At 51.2% G+C, this 20,433-nt stretch overlaps 1 protein-coding gene across 1 annotated transcript; it reads left to right on the plus strand.

Annotated features, from left to right (window-relative positions):
• The first annotated feature begins 252 nt into the window (after window positions 1-252).
• Window positions 253-19,764, plus strand: LOC133356719 (fibromodulin-like). The gene is made up of 7 exons (XM_061574363.1): window positions 253-349; window positions 2,750-3,084; window positions 6,721-6,882; window positions 9,187-9,351; window positions 10,914-11,039; window positions 12,970-13,156; window positions 13,861-19,764. Exons 2-7 carry the CDS (start codon window positions 2,803-2,805, stop codon window positions 14,016-14,018), a joined length of 1,080 nt encoding a protein of 359 aa, XP_061430347.1. The 5' UTR covers window positions 253-349; window positions 2,750-2,802; the 3' UTR covers window positions 14,019-19,764.
• Window positions 19,765-20,433: the final 669 nt, after the last annotated feature.

The raw sequence follows: 20,433 nt of genomic DNA on the forward strand, positions 1-20,433 counted from the left end.
CCTCCTGCCTTGGACACCGCACGTGATGACCTCAAAGTGCACCCAGCCTGGTACAAGCACCGTGGCGATCGGCAGTTGTTGCTGCAAACACGTGTGCACGTGTTTGTGTGCGTGTACACACGTGTATGTGTGTGTGTCTTTGTGTGTGTGTTCACATACCTCGCGTATCCCTTATCCTGGGCTGGGGGAGGGGCAGGGGTATGGGGGAGTGGGGAGGGCAGGAGTGGGGAGGCAGGGGTAGGGGTCTCATTATTGCTCAAGGGTCACAGGACACGTGACTCGAGAGCGAGAGAGGAGAGAACCGAGCAGATCGAGAGAGGGAGAGAGACGGGAGACGAGAGCAGCAGAGGTAAGGGCACACGGCAGAGTGCGAGACCCAGAGACCGAGATCCAGAGACAAGGATGATGGTGGTGGTAATGATAATGAAGGTGGTGGTGATGATAATGATGGTGGTGGTGATGAAGATGGTGATGATGGTGGTGGTGATGATAATAATGATGGTGGTGATGAAGATTGTGATGATGGTGGTGGTAATGATAATGATGGTGGTAGTGATGAAGATGGTGATGATGGTGGTGGTACTGATAATGATGGTGGTGATGAATAAAGTGATGATGGTGTGTATGTTGACATCGGTGATCATGATGATGATGATGGTGGTGACGCCGATGATGTTGGGAGTGATGAAGGTGTTGATGATGATGATCATGGTGATGGTGAGGATGGTGGGGGTGGTGATGACGATGATGCAGACGGTGATGACGATGGTGATGATGGTGAAGGTGGATAATGATGCTGATGATGGTGACGATGATCAACGCAAGTGACGATTATCTGAATTGGTCATGGGCCTCCTCTAGGTTGACTCAGCCTGAAATGAGTACATGGTGCGGTGTGTAAACATCGCCACTAGGGCGACAAAGGCGGTCGGGCGTGGTGCTGGCCACCCACCCCCTCGGGTGCCGTGCCGGCCTTCATAGGTGCTCACGAACAGCACTTGCCCCAACAGTCTGTTAAGGCTATATGGGGGACCTTTGTCTTTGTCTTTGATGATGGTGATGTTAATAACGTTGTTACTATTGTGAGCGATGCACGCGGTTGCTGCAGCTGCTGCTGATGATGCTCCTGATGCTGTTGCTTCTTCGAGTGATGATATTGATGATGAATGTTGAACTTATTTCGCACCGTGAAGATGGTGATGATGGTAGCCAACGGAGCTCGACGCCCCCTGCACTAAGGAATCCGTTGCGTGAACAACGGAACGCATCTTGACCGCTCCATTCAATAGGACCTCTCGCTCCCATCTCTTAATCACAATATTAATATTTTACCCTGCTAAAGCGCCTTGGATCCGGTGTACACAACAACGACAACAGTAGCCGCCATTCGCCACTAAGTGGCCGTGACGTCACCACGGCGCCTGTGCCAGGCTGGGTGCACTCCGAGGTCATATGAAGTGTCGAAGGCTCGCTGCTGGCAGGAGGTCACGGGACAGACCCAGGTGGTGCCATGGGGTTGACTGACTGAGATGAGTGGCCGATGCACCACCTCTGTCCCCCACTGTGCCAACTTGCTGCGTTTTAGCCACCCGGCGCTCCGCTCGTTGTTGTGAGCGTCGCTCCTTTGCCCACCGTTAAACAAAAAGACAAAGATCCCTCGGATAGCCTTTCGCAGACTGTTGGGAGAAGTGCTGTTCGCGAATACTTGTGAAGGCCGGCACGGTACATGAAGGGGAGGGTGGCCAACACCACGCCCGGCCGCCTTTGTCTCCCCAATGGCGATGTTAACTACACACCGCACCAGGTACTCAATTGAGGCTGAGTCGCCCTAGGGGACGCCCAAGACCGGTTAAGATAATCGCCACTGGTGGTGACCGCGAGCAGGAATCGAATCCGGGTCGCCAGGTTCGTAGCGCGGCGCGCTGACTGCTACACTACCGTGAAACACACACGTAGGCACACACGCACACAGTCCAACGGACGTGAATTCCACATCCTGAGGGGGGGGGGTGGACCACAGGAGGAGAGTCCCGGTCACCCATCATCATCGTTGTACGGAAAAATGGCCTGGCCACACACAGCCAAGAGCGGCGTAACGAGCAGGGGGGAGGGTGGGGGCTTGCCTCTCCCCCCCTCAAGCTCTGCAACCCTCTACATATGAAGGTGTTATCGGCCAATTCATTGGGTGCTTTTACGTGTGGGAAGATACCGGAGCACCCGGGGAGAGAGTACATGCGCGTACGTGCGAGGGGGAAACACTCTATCCCCGTACAGATGGAACAGACGCAGGGCACAGCGCCTCGACGCTCACGGCAAGTGAGTCTAACGACAGCCGTGTGCCATGGAGCGACCTTCCAGGAAGCGCCGTGTGGCGGTGGAGCCACCACCACCCAGGCCGATGTCTTGCGAGGGCCTCCCTAACCCACCTCCCCCACCCTCCAAGTAGTGGTTCTTCATTGCAAGGCTCGCGGTGGCCTGCAGTGCGGCCTGCAGCAATACACAGCGAAGCGCATTCCCACCTCGTCGTCGTCATTGTGATGCTGTGACGAACCCAACAATGGTTTCAAATGGAGTGGGGGGCCCTCCTCACACTACTGACGATGTCTTGTCGGCGAAAGTGCCCCCCCCCATCATCACCCTCTCTGACAATGAGTGGAGGACACTGCTCTTAAAGGGACCTCTCTTAAAGGGACCCTTCCCTTCCCGTCTCTCACGGGACCCACCCTGTACCGATCCCCGTCTCGTGCAGGGACCTCGCGTGCGTCACTGACAGCGCCATTCCTCAGCATCAACCCAAGAGCAATGGCTCGCCCGGGCTCCCCGTTCTGGCAGCTCGCCCGAATGGCGCCTCTCCTGCTGCTGCTGCTGGCGGCAGCGGTGGTGGGGTCGGCCTCCGGCCTCAACTACTACCGACCCCGGCAGGAGGGGGGGAGCCCTGCCCCGCTGCAGGGGGGCACGCCGCAGGGGGACTGCCCCGCGGAGTGTGAGTGCCCGGCGCGCTGGCCCGAGTCCCTCTACTGTGACGGTCGCGGCCTCAAGGTGATGCCGCCCATCCCGGCGAGGATCCGCTTCGCGTTCTTCCAGGTGCGTGAGAAACGGGGCCCTTTAAGAGATGGGTGCCCTTTAAGAGAAGGGTACCCTTTAAGAGATGGGTATTCTTTAAGAGGTGGGTACCCTTTAAGAGAGGGGTACCCTTTAAGAGATGGGTACTCTTTAAGAGGTGGTTGTCCTTTAAGAGAGGGGTACCCTTTAAGAGATGGGCACCCTTTAAGAGATGGGTACTCTTTAAGAGGTGGGTACCCTTTAAGAGAGGGTACCCTTTAAGAGATGGGTACTCTTTAAGAGGCGGGTTCCTTCAAAAGACGGGTCCCTTGAAGAGGCGGGTACCCTTTAAGACGCGGGTCCCTTTAAGAGGCGGGTCCATTTTAAAGACACGGATATCTTTAAGAGACGGGTCCCTTTAAGAGGCGGATCGCTTTAAGAGGCGGGTTCCCTTTAAGAAACGGGTCCCTTTAAGAGTTGAGTGCCTTTAAGAGTCGGGTCCCTTTAAGAGACAGGTTTATTTAAGAGGATTCCTTTAAGATGCGGATCGCTTTAAGAAACAGGTCCCTTTAAGAGGCGGGTCCCATTTAAGAAACAGATCCCTTTAAGAGGCGGGTCCCTTTTAGGATCGTATCCCTTTAAGCGGCGGGTACCGTTAAGAGACGCGTCCCTGTAAAACATGTCCCCTTCAGGCATGGACTGTACCTTCAATAGTCGATTCCCTTTAATACATTTTCCTTTCAGAGATGCGTCTCTTTAAGAGGGGGTCCCTTTAAGACTTGTACATTTACGAGAAGGGTCCCTTTAGGGGCCGTCCACAAATAACGTCACGCGATTTTTGACGATTTTTGACCCCCCCCCTCGTCACACGGCGTCATAAAAAGACTGACCCCCCTCAAATATGACGTCACAAAGCTCGCCCCCTCCCCCAAATAAAACATGCTTCAAATCGCTTGAAACTATTGTCATTGTAGTGCGTATTTAACGTGGCGCTGCACTCTGATGTTGTAGGAGAAAACATTTATTAAAAAGTCTATTTAATTAAGTAGAACGTGTCAATATTTAAGAGAGGGGTAAGAGAAGGGTCCCTTTAAGAGAAGGGGCCCTTTAACAGACGGGAAAGAGAGGCACCTTTACAATGGAACAGGTGCAGCCAAGCGCTGTCAGACGGGTCTGTGACTTGGTGAGCGAGTGGCGTGGTGAGCGAGTGACTGGGTGAGCGAGTGACTGGTCGAGCGAGTGACGTGGTGAGTGACTTGGTGAGTGAGTGACGTGGTGAGTGACTGGGCGAGCGAGTGACGTGGTGAGTGACTTGGTGAGTGAGTGACGTAGTGAGTGACTGGGCGAGCATGTGACGTGGTGAGTGACTTGGTGAGTGAGTGACGTGGTGGGTGACTGGGCGAGCGAGTGACGTGGTGAGTAACTGGGCGAGCGATTGACTTGGTGAGTGACTTGGTGAGTGAGTAACGTGGTGAATGACTTGGCGAGCGAGTGACGTGGTGAGTGACTTGGTGAGTGAGTGACGTGGTGAGTTACTGGGCGAGCGAGTGACGTGGTGAGTGACTTGGTGAGTGAGTGACGTGGTGAGTTACTGGGCGAGCGAGTGACGTGGTGAGTGACTTGGTGAGTGAGTGACGTGGTGAGTTACTGGGCGAGCGAGTGACGTGGTGAGTGACTGGGCGAGCGAGTGACGTGGTGAGTGACTGGGCGAGCGAGTGACGTGGTGAGTGACTTGGTGAGTGAGTGACATGGCGAGTGACTGGGCGAGCGAGTGACGTGGTGAGTGACTGGACGATCGAGTGATTTGGTGAGTGACTTTGTGAGTGAGTGACGTGGCGAGTGACTGGGCGAGCGAGTGACGTGGTGAGTGACTGAGCGAGCGAGTGACGTGGTGAGTGACTGGGCGAGCGAGTGACGTGGTGAGTGACTGGGCGAGCGACTGACGTGGTGAGTGACTGGGTGAGCGAGTGACGTGGTGAGTGACTGGGCGAGCGAGTGACGTGGTGAGTGACTGAGCGAGTGAGTGACGTGGTGAGTGACTTGGTGAGTGAGTGACGTGGTGATTGACTGGGCGAGCGAGTGACGTGGTGAGTGACTGGGCGAGCGACTGACGTGGTGAGTGACTGGGCGAGCGAGTTACGTGGTGAGTGACTGAGCGAGTGAGTGACGTGGTGAGTGAGTTGGTGAGTGAGTGACGTGGTGAGTGACTGGGAGAGCGAGTGACGTGGTGAGTGAGCGACCGGGTGAGGAACTCGGCACGTGAATAACCGGGTCAGCGTCGGGTGAGTGGATAAGTGTGGGTGTGTAAATAGGTGACCGGGTGAGTGAGCAGGTAAGCGGTTGAGTGAGTGCCTGGGCGAGCAGGTTTGTGATTGACTGGGAACATGGATGACTGGGGAGCTGGACCGGTACCACCTGGGACCTCTGTGGTCTACAGGAGGTTCTGCTGGTCCGGTTCTGGCTCCAATCACTCCGAGGGATGGAACAGTCTTCCATCGACGGGAGGTGATGAACGGTGGTGGTGGCGGGGGTGGCTTTACCCCCCCCCCTCCGCCCCATCGAAGATGAACATCCCAAGTGCTGGCTAAAGTTGCCCCTCGGGAGTCACCCCGTCAGGTGAATTTCATGCCTGAGTGGGCCATGATGGCGGCGATTGAGCTGAAGTTATTTAAAGGCGTGGAACAGATCAGCTGGGATTTAGATTTTTTCTTTTTTGCAATCTTATGCAGCGGTAAGGGCCCCAATGAGCTGCTGCGACGCTCTATGTCACATTTATCAGCGCGGGTCTCGCTTACGACGGCAGGAGGCTGTGACGGAGTGATTTCAAATTGTCTGGGGGCGATCGCTGCTATGGCACAGCCTTCTCGGGCTTGGCCACGTTTGGGGGTTTGGCGACCTTATAAAGGCCCTGACGGTAGGAGGCCGCTCGACTTTCTGTGCAGCCCATTCGACTTGTAATCACTAACGCGCTCTTTCGGCATCGACACATTGACACAACATCAGTGATGCCCGCCGGGTCCGAGCAAGGACATCTGCTGGACTACATAGTTCCTGAACAGCAAATGTGGGCCCATGTCCTTGACACCAGGGCCTACCATGGAGCCGATTAGCCCACTGACCATCGTCTTGCCATTTGTAAGATGCGCCTGCCTGATGTGGTACAGGAGGATGTGGAGCTGAGTGGACGTGCCGATGACCGGTACCAGCGGTGTCAAGATTGACCTCTCTGGAGGTTTGTGAAGGATGCTGCTACTAGGCAGTTGGAGGCAGTCGTCCTTCAACAATAACGAGCGGAGTACCGAGTGACTAAAAACGCAATGAGTTGGCGCAGTGGGGGAGCACAGGTCATCTCAGTCAGTCAACCCATAGCACCTGGGTCTGTCCCGTGACCTCCTACCAGCAGCGAGCGTTCAACACTTCACGAGGCCTCAAGGTGCACCTGGCCTGGCACCAGCGCTGTGACGATGTCACCGCCACTTAGGGGCGAATGGTGGTTGTTGTTGAGTGAATGGATGGGTGAGTGGGCGAGTGGGTGAGCGAGTGAGTGGGGGAGGGGGGGCGGGGGTGAGTGGGTGGGTGAGAAGGTGGGTGAGTGGGTGGGTGGGTGAGTGATTGGGTCAGTAGGTGAGCGAGTGGGTGGGCTAGTGGGTTAGTGAGCGAGTGAGCAACTCTATGCAGGATAACCAGCTGGACGTGGTGCCGGAGGGTGCGCTGAGGAACGCCACGCGCCTGGAATGGCTCGTGCTGCAGAGGAACCAGATCACTGAGCTGGACAGCGGAGCTCTCGCACGCCTCGGGGAGCTGCAGAGACTTTACCTCGACTTCAACAACCTCACCCAGGTGGCTCACCACCACCACCGCCAACGCTCACCAGCAACACTCACCACCAACAACAACAACACGAAGTGGCGGTGACGTCACCACGGCGCTTGTGCCAGGCTATGTTCACGTTGAGGCCACGTGAAGTGTCGAACGCCCGCTGGCAGGAGGTCACGGGGCAGACCTAGGTGCCATGGGTCAACTGACTGAGATGACTGGATGATGCACCACCTGTGCCCCCTACTGTGCTAATTTGCTGTGTTTTAGCCCCCCGGCGCTCCACTCGTTGTTGTGAGTGTCGCTCCACCGCCCTCCGTTGTTGTTGGAGGGGGACTGCCTCCAACTGCCCAATGGTGTTCTTCACAAATCTCCTCCACAGAGGCCGATCTTGACACCGCTGGTACCAGTCATAGTCAAGTCCACTCAGCTCCACATCCTCTTGTATCACATCACTCCATCTCTTTTCCAGCCTGTGCCGTACCCATTCAGCTCCGAACAAAAGCTATTTAGGCATGCAGTGGCTGGGCATGCGGGCTACATGACCCAGCCAACGCAGCCTTGCTTGGAGAAGAGCTCACCGATGGGACTTTGTCCAGATCTTTCAAGGGTTTGAGAGCTCCTCACACAATCCAGCATGGTTAAACCCAGGATGGATCGTAGGCAGGCCAGCCTATATATTTCTCACTAGCGAAGATGTTCCATTAGGGGGGTCCACATTTCGCAAGCGTAGAGAAGGGAGTGCATGACTGTGGCCGAGAAGACCAAAAGCTTCGTGTGGAGCGACATACCAGGTAGCTTCCACACAGCGTTAAGCAACTGATGAAAAGATAATGCCGCTCGACTGATTCGGAGTGAGACCTCTGCTGTCAAACCGCAGCCGGTCCAGTCTGGTCAAACGCAGGATTGATCGTAAGCATGCCAGCCTGAATGTTTGTAACCGGCGCAAATGAAGGGAGGGCATGACTGTGGCCGAGAAGACCCGTAGCTTCGTGCGGAGTAGCAGACCAGGTAGCTTCCATACAGCATTACACAGCCAATGAAAATATAATGCTGCCCGAGTGATTCGGAGCTGGTCATAAGTACACTGCCCAGGTATTGGAAACTCTCCACCCTCTCCACAACTGCCCCATCACCAATTGGGAGTTGTGGGGGTGGAGTGTCTGATGATACAAAATACCCAGGCAGGTGCTTAGTTTTGGTGGAGCTGATGATAAGGCTCGACCTCTTAGTAGCACGCTCCAGGTTCAGTAGCAGCGCCTCCAACTCCTCCTCTGAGTGAACAGCAATTACCAGATCATCGGCATACGTAACATGGCTGACCAATAGGGAGCCATCCCTTGACCGCACCCTGGCATCGATAAGCCTCCCATTGTATCTGTACCAGATGGAAATTCCTCAAGTACAGCCATCGAAGGCTTCACGAGCTACATGATCGAAATATATGGCAAATAACGTGGAAGCCAGAGGACATCCCTGTCGCACCACAAGGTGAACAGGGAATGACTCGGACTCCCAGCCACGTAGTTTTACCCGGGCCTGCCCACCATCATGAAGGCCTTTAATAAATGTGAGCAGAAAGTCAGGGACTTTGAAAGCACGAAGAACAACCCAGAGCCCAGGCCTACTGATGGTATTGTAAAGGTGAGCCGACACAAGGTTGCAGGGGGTTCGTCTTTTATTCTTTTTCTCCCATCCACACCTCGTTCCCCAGCCGTCCCAATCTCGTTCCCGCCAACCAATCCTTCTTCCCGCCCGTTCTCTCCCTCATATCTCCTGGCTTGCTCCTCCCCCTTCCCCTGTCACCGTCCCACTCCCCCTCCTGTTGGTGGGAAACCTTCCCCTGACACCCCTACAGTATCATAGGCCTTGACCAGGTCAATAAGGCAGAGATGAAGGTCTTGTTGGAATTTATTACACCTCTGCTGTAGCAGACGGACTCATCAGGACCACCACTCATCACCACCGCCAACACTGACCACCACTCACCACCACCATCACACTCACCACCACCATCACACTCACCATAATCACCATTACAATCCACACCACCGCCACCACCACGACCACGATGGCACTCACCACCCACCATCACCACCATCACACTCCTCATCATCACCACCATCACACTCCTCACCACCATCGCACTCCTCGCCACCAATCGCATTCACCATCATCGCCATCACAATCCTCACCACGACGACCATCAACCGCTCATGCTCGCACAGCCCCGGTGACCCCTCTCCCCGACCCCAATGGCGACTGCCAACCCCCCGGCCTCCCCCCGCAATCTCCCCCCGCACCGCCCCCCCCTCCCCGGACCCCCAGGTGCCCCCCTCCCTGCCGCTGTCCCTGCTGGACCTGCGCCTGGGCCACAACCGCATCTCGTCGGTGGCGGGCGGCACGTTGGGAACGCTGCACAACCTCACCTCACTGCTGATGCACAACAACCTCCTGGGAGAGGGGGGGTTTGGGGCCCTAGGGTCCCTCAAGGTGAGTGGGGACGGGGGGAGAGGGGGGCAGGGGGTGAATAAGTGAGAGGGTGAATATGAAGGTAAATGAGAGGCTGAATGGGAGGGCGGATAAGAGTGAATGAAAATTGATTAGCGAAATATTAAATGAAGCGAATGACAATGAATGAGTGAATAAAAGTGACTGACATAGTGAATAATAATTAATGAGTGCACGACTGCATGGATGAGATAGTAAATGGCTCAGTGAATGAAAGAGTGAATGAGATAGCGAATCATATGGTAAATTTATGTGAATTAGATGAATGGCTAAGACAATAAGAGAGTGAATTTGAGAGTGAGTGACAGGGTGAATGATTGAATGAGAGAGTGAATGAGAGGTTGAATGAGTATCAATGGACTAGCACTGCGCTCCCTGCCCAAGTCACCCCACCCCCGCCACAGCCCCCTGAGTGCGTGAATGAGTCGATGTGTTAGTAAATTAATGATGTAATGGATGAGTGTAATAATTAATGTAAGTGAAAATGTAATTGTCAATGGGTGAGGGAGCGGGTGGGAGTCTTTGTTAGTGGGTGGGCGGATGGGTGAGTGTCTCGGTAATCGGATGGGTGAGTGTCTCAGTGAGTGTGTGAGTGTTTTGGCGAGTGAGTGAGTGAGTGGGTGAGTGTCTTGGTGAGTGTGTGAGTGATTCGGTGAGTGAGTGGGTGGGTGTATTGGTGAGTGGGCGAGTGAAGGAGTGAGTGTCTCGGTAAGTGAGTGATGAGTGAGTGTGTGAGTGTTTCGGTGATTGAGTGTCTGGGTGAGTGTTTCAGGGAGTGGGTGGGTGAGTGAGTGTGTGGGTGAGTGCCGCGGTAAGTGAGTGGGTGAGTGGGTGGGTGAGTGAGTGGGTGAGTGAGTAGTTGAGTGAGTGGCCGAGTGGGCGAGTGAGTGGCTGAGTTAGTGGCCGAATGGGGGGAGTGAGTGGCTGAGTAGGTGAGTGAGTGGCTGAGTGGGTGAATGAGTTAGTGGCTGAGTGGGTGAGTGAGTGGCTGAATGGGTGAGTGAGTAAATGAGTGGGTGAGTGAGTGGCTGAGTGAGTGGCTGCGTGGGCGAATGAGTGGCTGCTTGGGCGTGTGAGTGGCTGAGTAGATGAGTGAAAGACCGAGTGGGTGAGTGAGTGGCTGAGTGAGTGGCCGAGTGGCTGAGTGAGTTAGTGGCTGAGTTGGTGAATGAGTGAGTGGGTGAGTGGGCGAGTGAGCAGATGAGTGGGTGAGTGAGTAGCTGAGTGGGTGAGTAAGTGGATGAGTAAGTGGCTGAGTGAGTGGCCGAGTGGCTGAGTGAGTTAGTGGCTGAGTGGGTGAGGGAGTGGCTGAATGGGTGAGTGAGTGGCCGAGTGAATGGCTGCGTGGGTGAATGAGTGGCTGATTAGGTGAGTGAGTGGCTGAGTGGGTGAGTGAGTGGTTGAGTGGGTGAGGCGGTGAGTGAGTGGCTGAGTGAATGAGTGGCTGAGTGGGTGAGTGAGTGGCTGAGTGGGTAAGTGAGTGGCTGAGTGGGTGAGTGAGTGGTTAAATGAGTGAGTTGGTATTTGTATCCCCCCCACCCCAGTCTCTGCGTCGCTTGGATCTGTCGGGTAACGCGTTGCGCTCGCTGCCCACGCCGCTCCCCGCGACTCTGCAGCAGCTCTACCTGGACCACAACCTCGTGCCCTCCATCCCCAGCGGCTTCCTCAAGGTCGGGTCACTCAACGGTCCCGGGCTCACGATGCTCTCGTGCTGTCGTTAAGCTGATCAAACATTTTACTGTTACCACGTAAAGCCCACTGAGCTATTAGCCCAACGAAGTGACTTATCCATACTCTTTGGTTGTTTTGGTAAAGTCACGTAGATAGAAAATTATTAATAGATCACGACGTTTCGATCACAACACAAGCGACCGTCTTCAGGTGACAGAGAGACAGCTACTGAAACAATGTCTTATATAGGCCTGAGATGGGTGCAACCTCAGGGTAAGAGGGCAGGGCTAGAGATGGTCTCCCTGAGGCTGTGGAAGTGGCTATTTTATCAATAGAGATCCTACCAACAGCTTAGTTACGAAAACCAACAATGTCATCACTAACTCGACTTCTCTATTTGAACCAACCAAGCTGCTCTCTCTAAAACATTCTGCTGCTAGACCACCCAGATTTTATGGCCTTCCAAGAATCCACAAAGAAGGTACATGTCTCGGACTGTGTTCGCGAACACTAGGCAGATCTGAAGCACGGTAGGACCAATACCTCTGCCGTTGCGGATCAATGTTTTAACGCTGTGGGCACACACTAAATTGATTTCTTCAAGACGAAGGTACTCTGCAAACCCTCATCAAGGATGTGTTCATGAAGCCATCCAGATATGTAAACACGGACACAACTTCAAACCGAGAAGATGGGTACAAATTGAGCAATCATTGGAAGGACGTGATTAAATAGGTAAAGTCTTAACCTGCTGTGATGTTTCCAACCTTCCAACGATTTTAGCTGACTCTCTGAGTTGCATTATTAGGTTGGATGTCTTTGTATTGACGGGCTGGATGTCCTTCTCGCTCAGTTACTGATGCTGCGACATACTGAGCTCGTGCATTGACATGCTAATCTCTCACAATACAATAGCCACTTCCACAGCCTCAGGCAGACGATCTCTAGCCCCGCCCTCTTACCCTGAGGCTGCACCCATTTCAGGCCTATATAAGACCTTGTTTCAGTAGCTTTCTCTCTGTCACCTGAAGACGGTAGCTTGTGTTGTGATCGAAACGTCATGATCTATTAATAATTTTGTATCTACGTGACTTTGCCGAAAGAACCAAAGAGTATGGATTCCTGCAGTCACGAAAGCTTCAAATCAAGATTGAAGTGGCTTATCATCCTGTTGATAAGGGCACCATGGAGACGAGATGTTAGTTACCTCGCCTGGTATGCAGGAGGTCGTGGCTTCGATCCAGACCCTGACACCTGCTGTATATTTTGAGTTGTCTCTCAACATGATCATGTGGATTTTTCTCTGGGTCCCCCCGGGTATTCCCTACACATTTACAATCAACATCACGTGTTTAGAGTATTTGGCTGCATTAATTTTGCACGTGATGGTAAGCCACTTCACGCGATCGCCACGGGGAGAGAGTGCCGCAAACTCCAAATATACAGCAGGCATCAGGGTCGGGATCGAATCCACGACCTCCTGTATACCAGTTACGGCCAAGGTAGGATGAGGTAACGACCCGGGCCAAGGCCAGGGTCAGGGCCAGGCCCAGGGAGGGTAAGTCTCCCTTGCACGCGCGTGGTGGCGCAGTACCGGGGCCGCACCACGAGGGTGCGCCACCACCACGGGGAACTCGTGGACGGGGGTGGGGGGGATCTGGCAAAGAGGGGCACCCAGGATTTGGCCCCGATTCCGGGAGGAGGGATGGTCCTCATCATGTTGAACGACCGCTTTTATCCCTGCCACTGACTTTGACCCCCAATCACCCAGGGTGTGTCTCAGTGTTCGCGTGTCTACGCGCGAGCCCATGTCTCCCCATCCCCGCGTCTCATCTCCGCGTCTAATCTCCATGTCCCCATTGTGCCCCCCCCCCGCCCCCCTCTATCTCTCCATCATGACCCATTGGCGGGTGACCCCGGTACCCCCAGGCCTTACCCGAGCTGCAGTACCTGCGCCTATCCCACAACGCCCTGGGGAGTGCCGAAATCCCGGTGGAGGCATTCAACTCCTCGGCCTCCCTCCTCGAGCTGGGCCTGAGCTTCAACAACCTGTCCCGTGTGCCCGCCCTGCCTGCCTCCCTGCAGCACCTCTACCTGCAGGGCAACAGCATCCGTGGTGAGCGACTCGCACACTGTAACGGTCCACGTGCCCCTACATGTCACGTGCCCCACGTGCCCCCTATGAGCCACGTATCCCGCACCCTGTGCCCTACCTGCCCCATGTGGCCCACGTGCCACCTGCCCCACGCACCACGTGTGACCCACGTGCCACGCGCCCCACGTGCCTCGTGCCACGTGTCCTACGTGTCACGCGCCACGTGCCCAAAACCCAGCACCCCTTCGACGCGGAGATGTGAGTGGTAATTTACGATGATTCCGCCTGGAAAGCCTCAGCGAGTCTCGAGACTCTCTGTCAAGAGGGTCCTGCCGAAGTAAGTTGGTAGTAGGGGGCGATGCTGCTGCTGCTGCTGTGCGATCCCCATTGAGGTGCCACGGTGGCTAGGAGGTCGTGGGTTCGATCCCAACCCTTGACGCCTGCTGTATATTTGGAGTTTGCGTGTCTCACTATCCCCGAGGTCCCGTGGATTTTTCTCCGGGTCCTCCGGTTTTTTTCCTCCACATTTACAATCAACACCATGCATTTAGAGAATTTGGCTGCTGCTATAGATTTCCACATGATAAGCCACTTTTATTGGGCTATCATTGCGATAGTCAGGACCGCTTCTGAAAAAGAGTTACGGAGCACAGTGGGCCTTGACCTGGTAAAATAATGTTGTTGTTGTTGTTGTTGTCGTTGTTGTTGTTGTGCGTGCTCCCCAGAGCTGGACGCGCAGGCGCTGTGTGGAGGGGGAGGTGTAGTAGGGGGCCCCGGGGCCCCCCGCGGTCTTCGCCGCGTCCGCCTGGACGGGAACCCCCTCCCCCGGGGACTGCTGCCCCACCTCGCCTCGGCCTGCCCAGGACCCGAGCTCGTCTTCTGAGACCTGACCCCGAACTCGACCTTGGCTTTCACCTGAGATGACCGCACCCTGACTCCGAACTCGACCTTGGCTTTCACCTGAGATGACCTCAATCTGACTCCAAACTCGACCTTGGCTTTCACCTGAGATGTCCTCACCCTGCACACCAAACTCGACCTTGGCTTTCACCTGAGATGATCGCACCCTGACCCCGACCTCGACTTTCACCTGAGATGACCTCACCCTGAGATGGCTCTTGCGCGGGATTGTCTGGGACCCGAGCCCGTCTTTTGAGACCTGACCCTCACACGAGATGACCTCCACCTGAGATAACCTTGACCCATGTATAATGCATGTCTCTGACCCCCCGTGCCAGCATGACCTCGACTCTGAGATGACCCTGACCTTCACACCGGCATTGACCCTGATGACAATGACCCGACCTAAGCCATGGCCTGCATTCAGCACGACCCTTCACCTATGAGCTCACCTTGACCCTGGCACTCTCCGACCTGGATGCTGGGCCATAGGTGGTCTTCTAAATCGTGACCCCGAGATGACCCTGCCTTCACCCTACCCCTTCTCCCCCGAGCTGCCTTGACCTTGACCGTGACCCCAGTTCCGGCGTCTCGTCGTGACCGTGTCGCCACGTGGACAGCGCTCGCGTCTCAAATATAATCAACAGCAAGAAACCCCCGCGTGCCCTTTGTGATGTTCATCATAATCAGCAGTAGCATCATCAGTAGTATCAACAACATCAATATCATCATCATCAACAACAAGATCACCAGTCTTCTTGGTTCTTTCGGTAAAGTCACGTAGAAGGGAAGTAATAAAATAATAAAAATAAAACATAATAAAACAATTCTCACGACGTTTCGGCCACAACGCAAGTAGCCGTCCTCAGGTGAAAACCAGGTCTGTCGAGGTGACAGCGTCTGAATGAAACAGCACACGTGCTTGGAGCATGTATATAAGCTGGGTTGGAAAGGGGGAAAAAAAAGAGCGGGCGCCTTGACAAAAGAATATGCATATCAAGAGGAATTTAGCATATTTATGGGAAGTGCAGGTATTTGATTAGTACTACTTATGCCCGTGCATTATGCAGGATTAGCAGCATCAAAGGGAGGGGATATGGGAAATGCAGGTATGTGGTGATTAGTACTACTTATGCCCGTGCATTATGCAGGATTAGCAGCATCCCCCCTTCCAACCCAGCTTATATACATGCTCCAAGCACGTGTGCTGTTTCATTCAGACTCTGTCGCCTCGACAGACCTGGTTTTCACCTGAGGACGGCTACTTGCGTTGTGGCCGAAACGTCGTGAGAATTGTTTTATTATGTTTTATTTTTATTATTTTATTACTTCCCTTCTACGTGACTTTACCGAAAGAACCAAGAAGATGAATCCCTGCAGTCACGAAAGCTTTAAATCGAAATTTAAGATCGCCAGTATCATCAGCAGCAGCATCGAAATCCTCATCACCAGCAAGATCATCATCAGCATCATCATCATCACAGCAAGATCATGAGTATCATCAGCAGCAGCATCAATACTCTTTGGTTCTTTCGGTAAAGTCACATAGGTCGAAAAAATAATAGATCACGACGTTTCGATCGCCACAAAAGCAATCGTCTTCAGGTTGGAGAGAGAAACAGGCTGCTGAAACAAGTCCTTACATATATAGAGCCGAGAGGGGGGGGGGGTGTGATTGATGCACCTCCACGGCGACGAAGAGCTGAGGAGGTGGCCATTGTAGCCACATGTAGCATGTCAATGTAGAATCTCAATGTAGGATGTCAATGTAGCATGACAATGTAGCATGTCAATGTAGCATTTCAATGTAGCATGTCAATGTAGAATGTCAATGTAGCATGTCAATGTAGCATGTCAATGTAGAATCTCAATGTAAAATGTCAATGTAGAATCTAAATGTAGCATGTCAATGTAGAATGTCAATGTTAAATGTCAATTTAGCATGTCAATGTAGCATGTCAATGTAGAATCTCAATGTAGCATGTCAATGTAGAATCTCAATTCAGCATGTCAATGTAGCATGTCAATGTAGCATGTCAATGTAACATATCAATGTAGAATCTCAATGTAGAATCTCAATGTAGCATCTCAATGTAGCATATCAATGTAGCATGTCAATTTAGAATCTCAATGTTGCATGTCAATGTAGTATGTCAATGTAAACGAGGGACTCTCTCCTTCCCTCGATGTGGTGTTGTCCCTCGTTTGTTCACCTCGTTGTCTAACGAACTGGATGTCTCACTAGCACAGTCACCATTGCTTTGGTTCGTTTACATTAACATGCTACATTGACATTCTACATTGACATTCTACATTGACATGCTACATTGACATGCTACATTGACATGCTACATTGAGATTCTACATTGACATTCTACATTGACATGCTACATTGACATGCTACATTGACATGCTACATTGACATTCGACATTGACATGCTACATTGAGATTCTACATTGGCATTTTACATTGATATGCTACATTGAGATTCTACATTGGCATTTTACATTGACATGCTACATTGAGATTCTACATTGACATGCTACATTGACATGCTACATTGAGATTCTACTTTGACATGCTACATTGGCATTCTATATTAACATTCTACATTGACATGCTACATTGACATGCTACATTGAGATTCTACATTGACATTTTACATTGACATGCTACATTGAGATTCTACATTGACATTTTACATTGACATGCTACATTGAGATTCTACATTGACATGCTACATTGGCATGCTACATTGACATGCTACATTGAGATTCTACATTGACATTTTACATTTACATGCTAAATTGAGATTTTACATTAACATTCTACATTGACATGCTACATTGACATACTACATTGACATTCTACATTGACATTCTACATTAACATGCTACATTGACATTCTACATTGACATTCTACATTGACATGCTACATTGACATGCTACATTGACATTTTACATTGACATTCTACATTGACATTCTACATTAACATGCTACATTGACATGCTACATTGAGATTCTACATTGACATTCTACATTGACATGCTGCATTGAGATTCTACATTGACATGCTACATTGACATGCTACATTGACATGCTACATTGACATGCTACATTGAGATTCTACATTGACATGCTACATTGACATGCTAGATTGAGATTCTACATTGACATGCTACATTGAGATTCTACATTGACATGCTACATTGAGATTCTACATTGACATTCTACATTGACATGCTACATTGGCATGCTACATTGACATGCTAGATTGAGATTCTACATTGACATGCTACATTGACATGCTACATTGACATGCTACATTGACATGCTACATTGACATGCTACATTGAGATTCTACATTGACATGCTACATTGACATGCTAGATTGAGATTCTACATTGACATGCTACATTGAGATTCTACATTGACATGCTACATTGAGATTCTACATTGACATTCTACATTGACATGCTACATTGGCATGCTACATTGACATGCTACATTGAGATTCTACATTGACATTTTACATTTACATGCTAAATTGAGATTCTACATTAACATTCTACATTGACATGCTACATTGACATACTACATTGACATTTTACATTGACATTCTACATTGACATTCTACATTAACATGCTACATTGACATTCTACATTGACATTCTACATTGACATGCTACATTGACATGCTACATTGACATGCTACATTGACATTTTACATTGACATTCTACATTGACATTCTACATTAACATGCTACATTGACATGCTACATTGAGATTCTACATTGACATTCTACATTGACATGCTACATTGACATGCTACATTGACATTCTACATTGACATACTACATTGACATACTACATTGACATTTTACATTGACATGCTACATTGAGATTCTATATTGACATTCTACATTGACATTCTACATTGACATGCTACATTGACATGCTACATTGACATTCTACATTGACATGCTACATTGACATGCAACATTGACATGCTACATTGAGATTCTATATTGACATTCTACATTGACATGCTACATTGACATGCTACATTTACATGCTAATCTCTCACGACACAATGGCCACCTCTCCTCAGCTCTTCGTCGCCGTGGAGGTGCATCAATCACACCTCCCCCCTCCCCCCTCTCGGCTCTAGTTATGTATGGACTTGTTTCAGCAGCCTGTTTCTCTCACCAACCTGAAGACGATTGCTTGTGTGGCGATCGAAAAGTCGTGATCTATTATTTTTTCGGCCTACGTGACTTTGCCCAATGAACCAAAGAGTATAGATTCCTGCAGTCACGAAAGTTTCAAATCAAGATTGAGCAGCATTAATATTAGCAAGATCATCAGTATCAGCAGCAGTGCAGCATCAGAATTACCATAATCAGCAGCAGCATCAGAATAATTATTAGCAGCATCAATATCATCAGCAGCATCAATATCAATATCATCAGCATCATTATCAGCATCAACAGCATCAATATGCTAATCTGCAGCCTCAATATCATCAGCAGCATTAATATCATAATCAGCAGCATAATATCATAATCAGCAGCATAATATCATCATCATCTGCAGCCTCAATATCATCATCATCAGCAACATCAGCAAGCGAAGTGACGGATCGTAATGAAATGGGCCGGGTCAGTCTCTCTCCACTGCCGGCTGAGTACGATGATGGTGGTGGTGGTAGTGATGGTGGTGGTGATGGTGGTGATGGTGGTGGTGGTGATGATGGTGGTGGTGATGGTAGTGATGGTGGTGGTGATGGTGGTGATGGTGGTGGTAGTGATGGTGGTGGTAGTGATGGTGGTGGTGATGGTGGTGGTAACCATCGACTAGTCATCTGTAAGATGCGCCTGCCATTCTTCCACTCCGGTGGTGGGTGTACACCCAGGACCCCATTCCAACCTAAAGTGGCCTGGTCTCAGTTAGCTGATGAAAGTTGCAAGCGAGAATTTCATCATCGCTTGCGGCTGGGGTTGGCATCGTCCCCCACTCCTCCTGATGTCGAGGGTAAATGAGCGAGGTTTAGCTATCATTCAGTCCATCCTCACCTCCTCCATCACCGTCTGGTACGCTGCTGCAACTGCCAAGGACAAGAGCAGACTGCAGCGTATCATCCGCACTGCTGAGAAGGTGATTGGCTGTAATCTACCAACCCTTGAGGACCTGCACACTTTGAGGACCCTGAAGCGAGCGAGGAAGATTGCGGACGATTCCTCGCACCCTGGATACTCTCTGTTCCAGCTACTCCCCTCCGGCAGAAGGCTGCGGTCCATCAAGACCAAAACCTCACGTCATAAAAACAGTTTTTTCCCATCTGCTGTTGGCCTCATCAACAAGGCAAAGGGCTTAAAATGACTTTTACACTTAAAATGACTGTTACACTTACTATGACATTTTATCTACATAATTACACCTTTCCATACTTACAACGTGTAATCTTATTTGTATTTTTGTATTTTAAGATTGCTTAATACGGCTAATTAACATTTAACATTCGCATTTTATAAGGTCTACTTATTCATAATTTTAAAGATTTTAGCCCTTTGGTATTACTTATACTTTGTAACGTTAGTATAGTTAGAGTGTATACCTTTTATATAAGTTTAGATTCCTACTTGTTCAATGTATGCACCGTCCCGCCATAGTGAATTCCTTGTTTGTGCAAACTTACATGGCGATTAAAACCGTTTCTGATTCTGATTCTGTAACTCATGCAGCTGCAATGGCTGCTTTGGGTACGCGGTCCAGACCTCCCCAGAGACCCTGGCTGACAGAGGAGGTGTTCAGGATAGTTGAGAAAAAGCGACAGGCCCACTCTCATCGGCTACAGCATCCCACGTCAGAGAATGAGGAGGCTTACCGCAGCGTTTGCTCGGAGGTTCGGAGAGCCGTAAGGCGCTGCAAGGATGGGTGGTGGTCGCAGGTTGCTGAGGAGATGGAGTCTGCCTCAGTGGCCCGCGATCACAAATCACTATTTAACTCCATCAAAAAAGTAGCCTGCAGCGCCACACCTATTTCCATCATTAGAGGAAAAAACGGTGATCCAATCTCCGACCCCCAGGAACAGGTTTGCAGATTTGCTAAGCATGTCTGTGAGATCCCGGGGGAGGAGAAATACCTCAGCCAGGAAAACATCATGGCACAAAGTGGGGATAACCCTGCTGAGGCTGCGGTGCCTCAAATATTGGAAGAAGCCACCCCCTGTGAGTGGTTGGCTGAGGTGCCATCTGTTGAGAAAGTACTGAAGGCGATCCGGCGTCTGAGACCAGGAAAGGCACCGGGCAGAGATGATCTCCCAAGCGAAATGCTGAGGGAGGGTGGCGTTTGTGCACAGACTGCCCTATATGACATCATAACAACAGTCTGGAC

The sequence above is a fragment of the Lethenteron reissneri genome, chromosome 55, assembly GCF_015708825.2.
Source record: "Lethenteron reissneri isolate LAM-NWPU_2019-01 chromosome 55, ASM1570882v1, whole genome shotgun sequence".
Taxonomy (NCBI): Eukaryota; Metazoa; Chordata; class Hyperoartia; order Petromyzontiformes; family Petromyzontidae; genus Lethenteron; species Lethenteron reissneri.

What these genes read in the sequence shown, in the direction of transcription:
- LOC133356719 (XM_061574363.1), top strand. Translation starts at nt 2,803, where the DNA reads ATGGCTCGCCCGGGCTCCCCGTTCTGGCAGCTCGCCCGAATGGCGCCT. An exon ending in TCCGCTTCGCGTTCTTCCAG is followed by an intron (nt 3,085 to 6,720) that starts GTGCGTGAGAAA and finishes AACTCTATGCAG; the next exon opens with GATAACCAGCTGGACGTGGT. An exon ending in GCAGGGCAACAGCATCCGTG is followed by an intron (nt 13,157 to 13,860) that starts GTGAGCGACTCG and finishes CGTGCTCCCCAG; the next exon opens with AGCTGGACGCGCAGGCGCTG.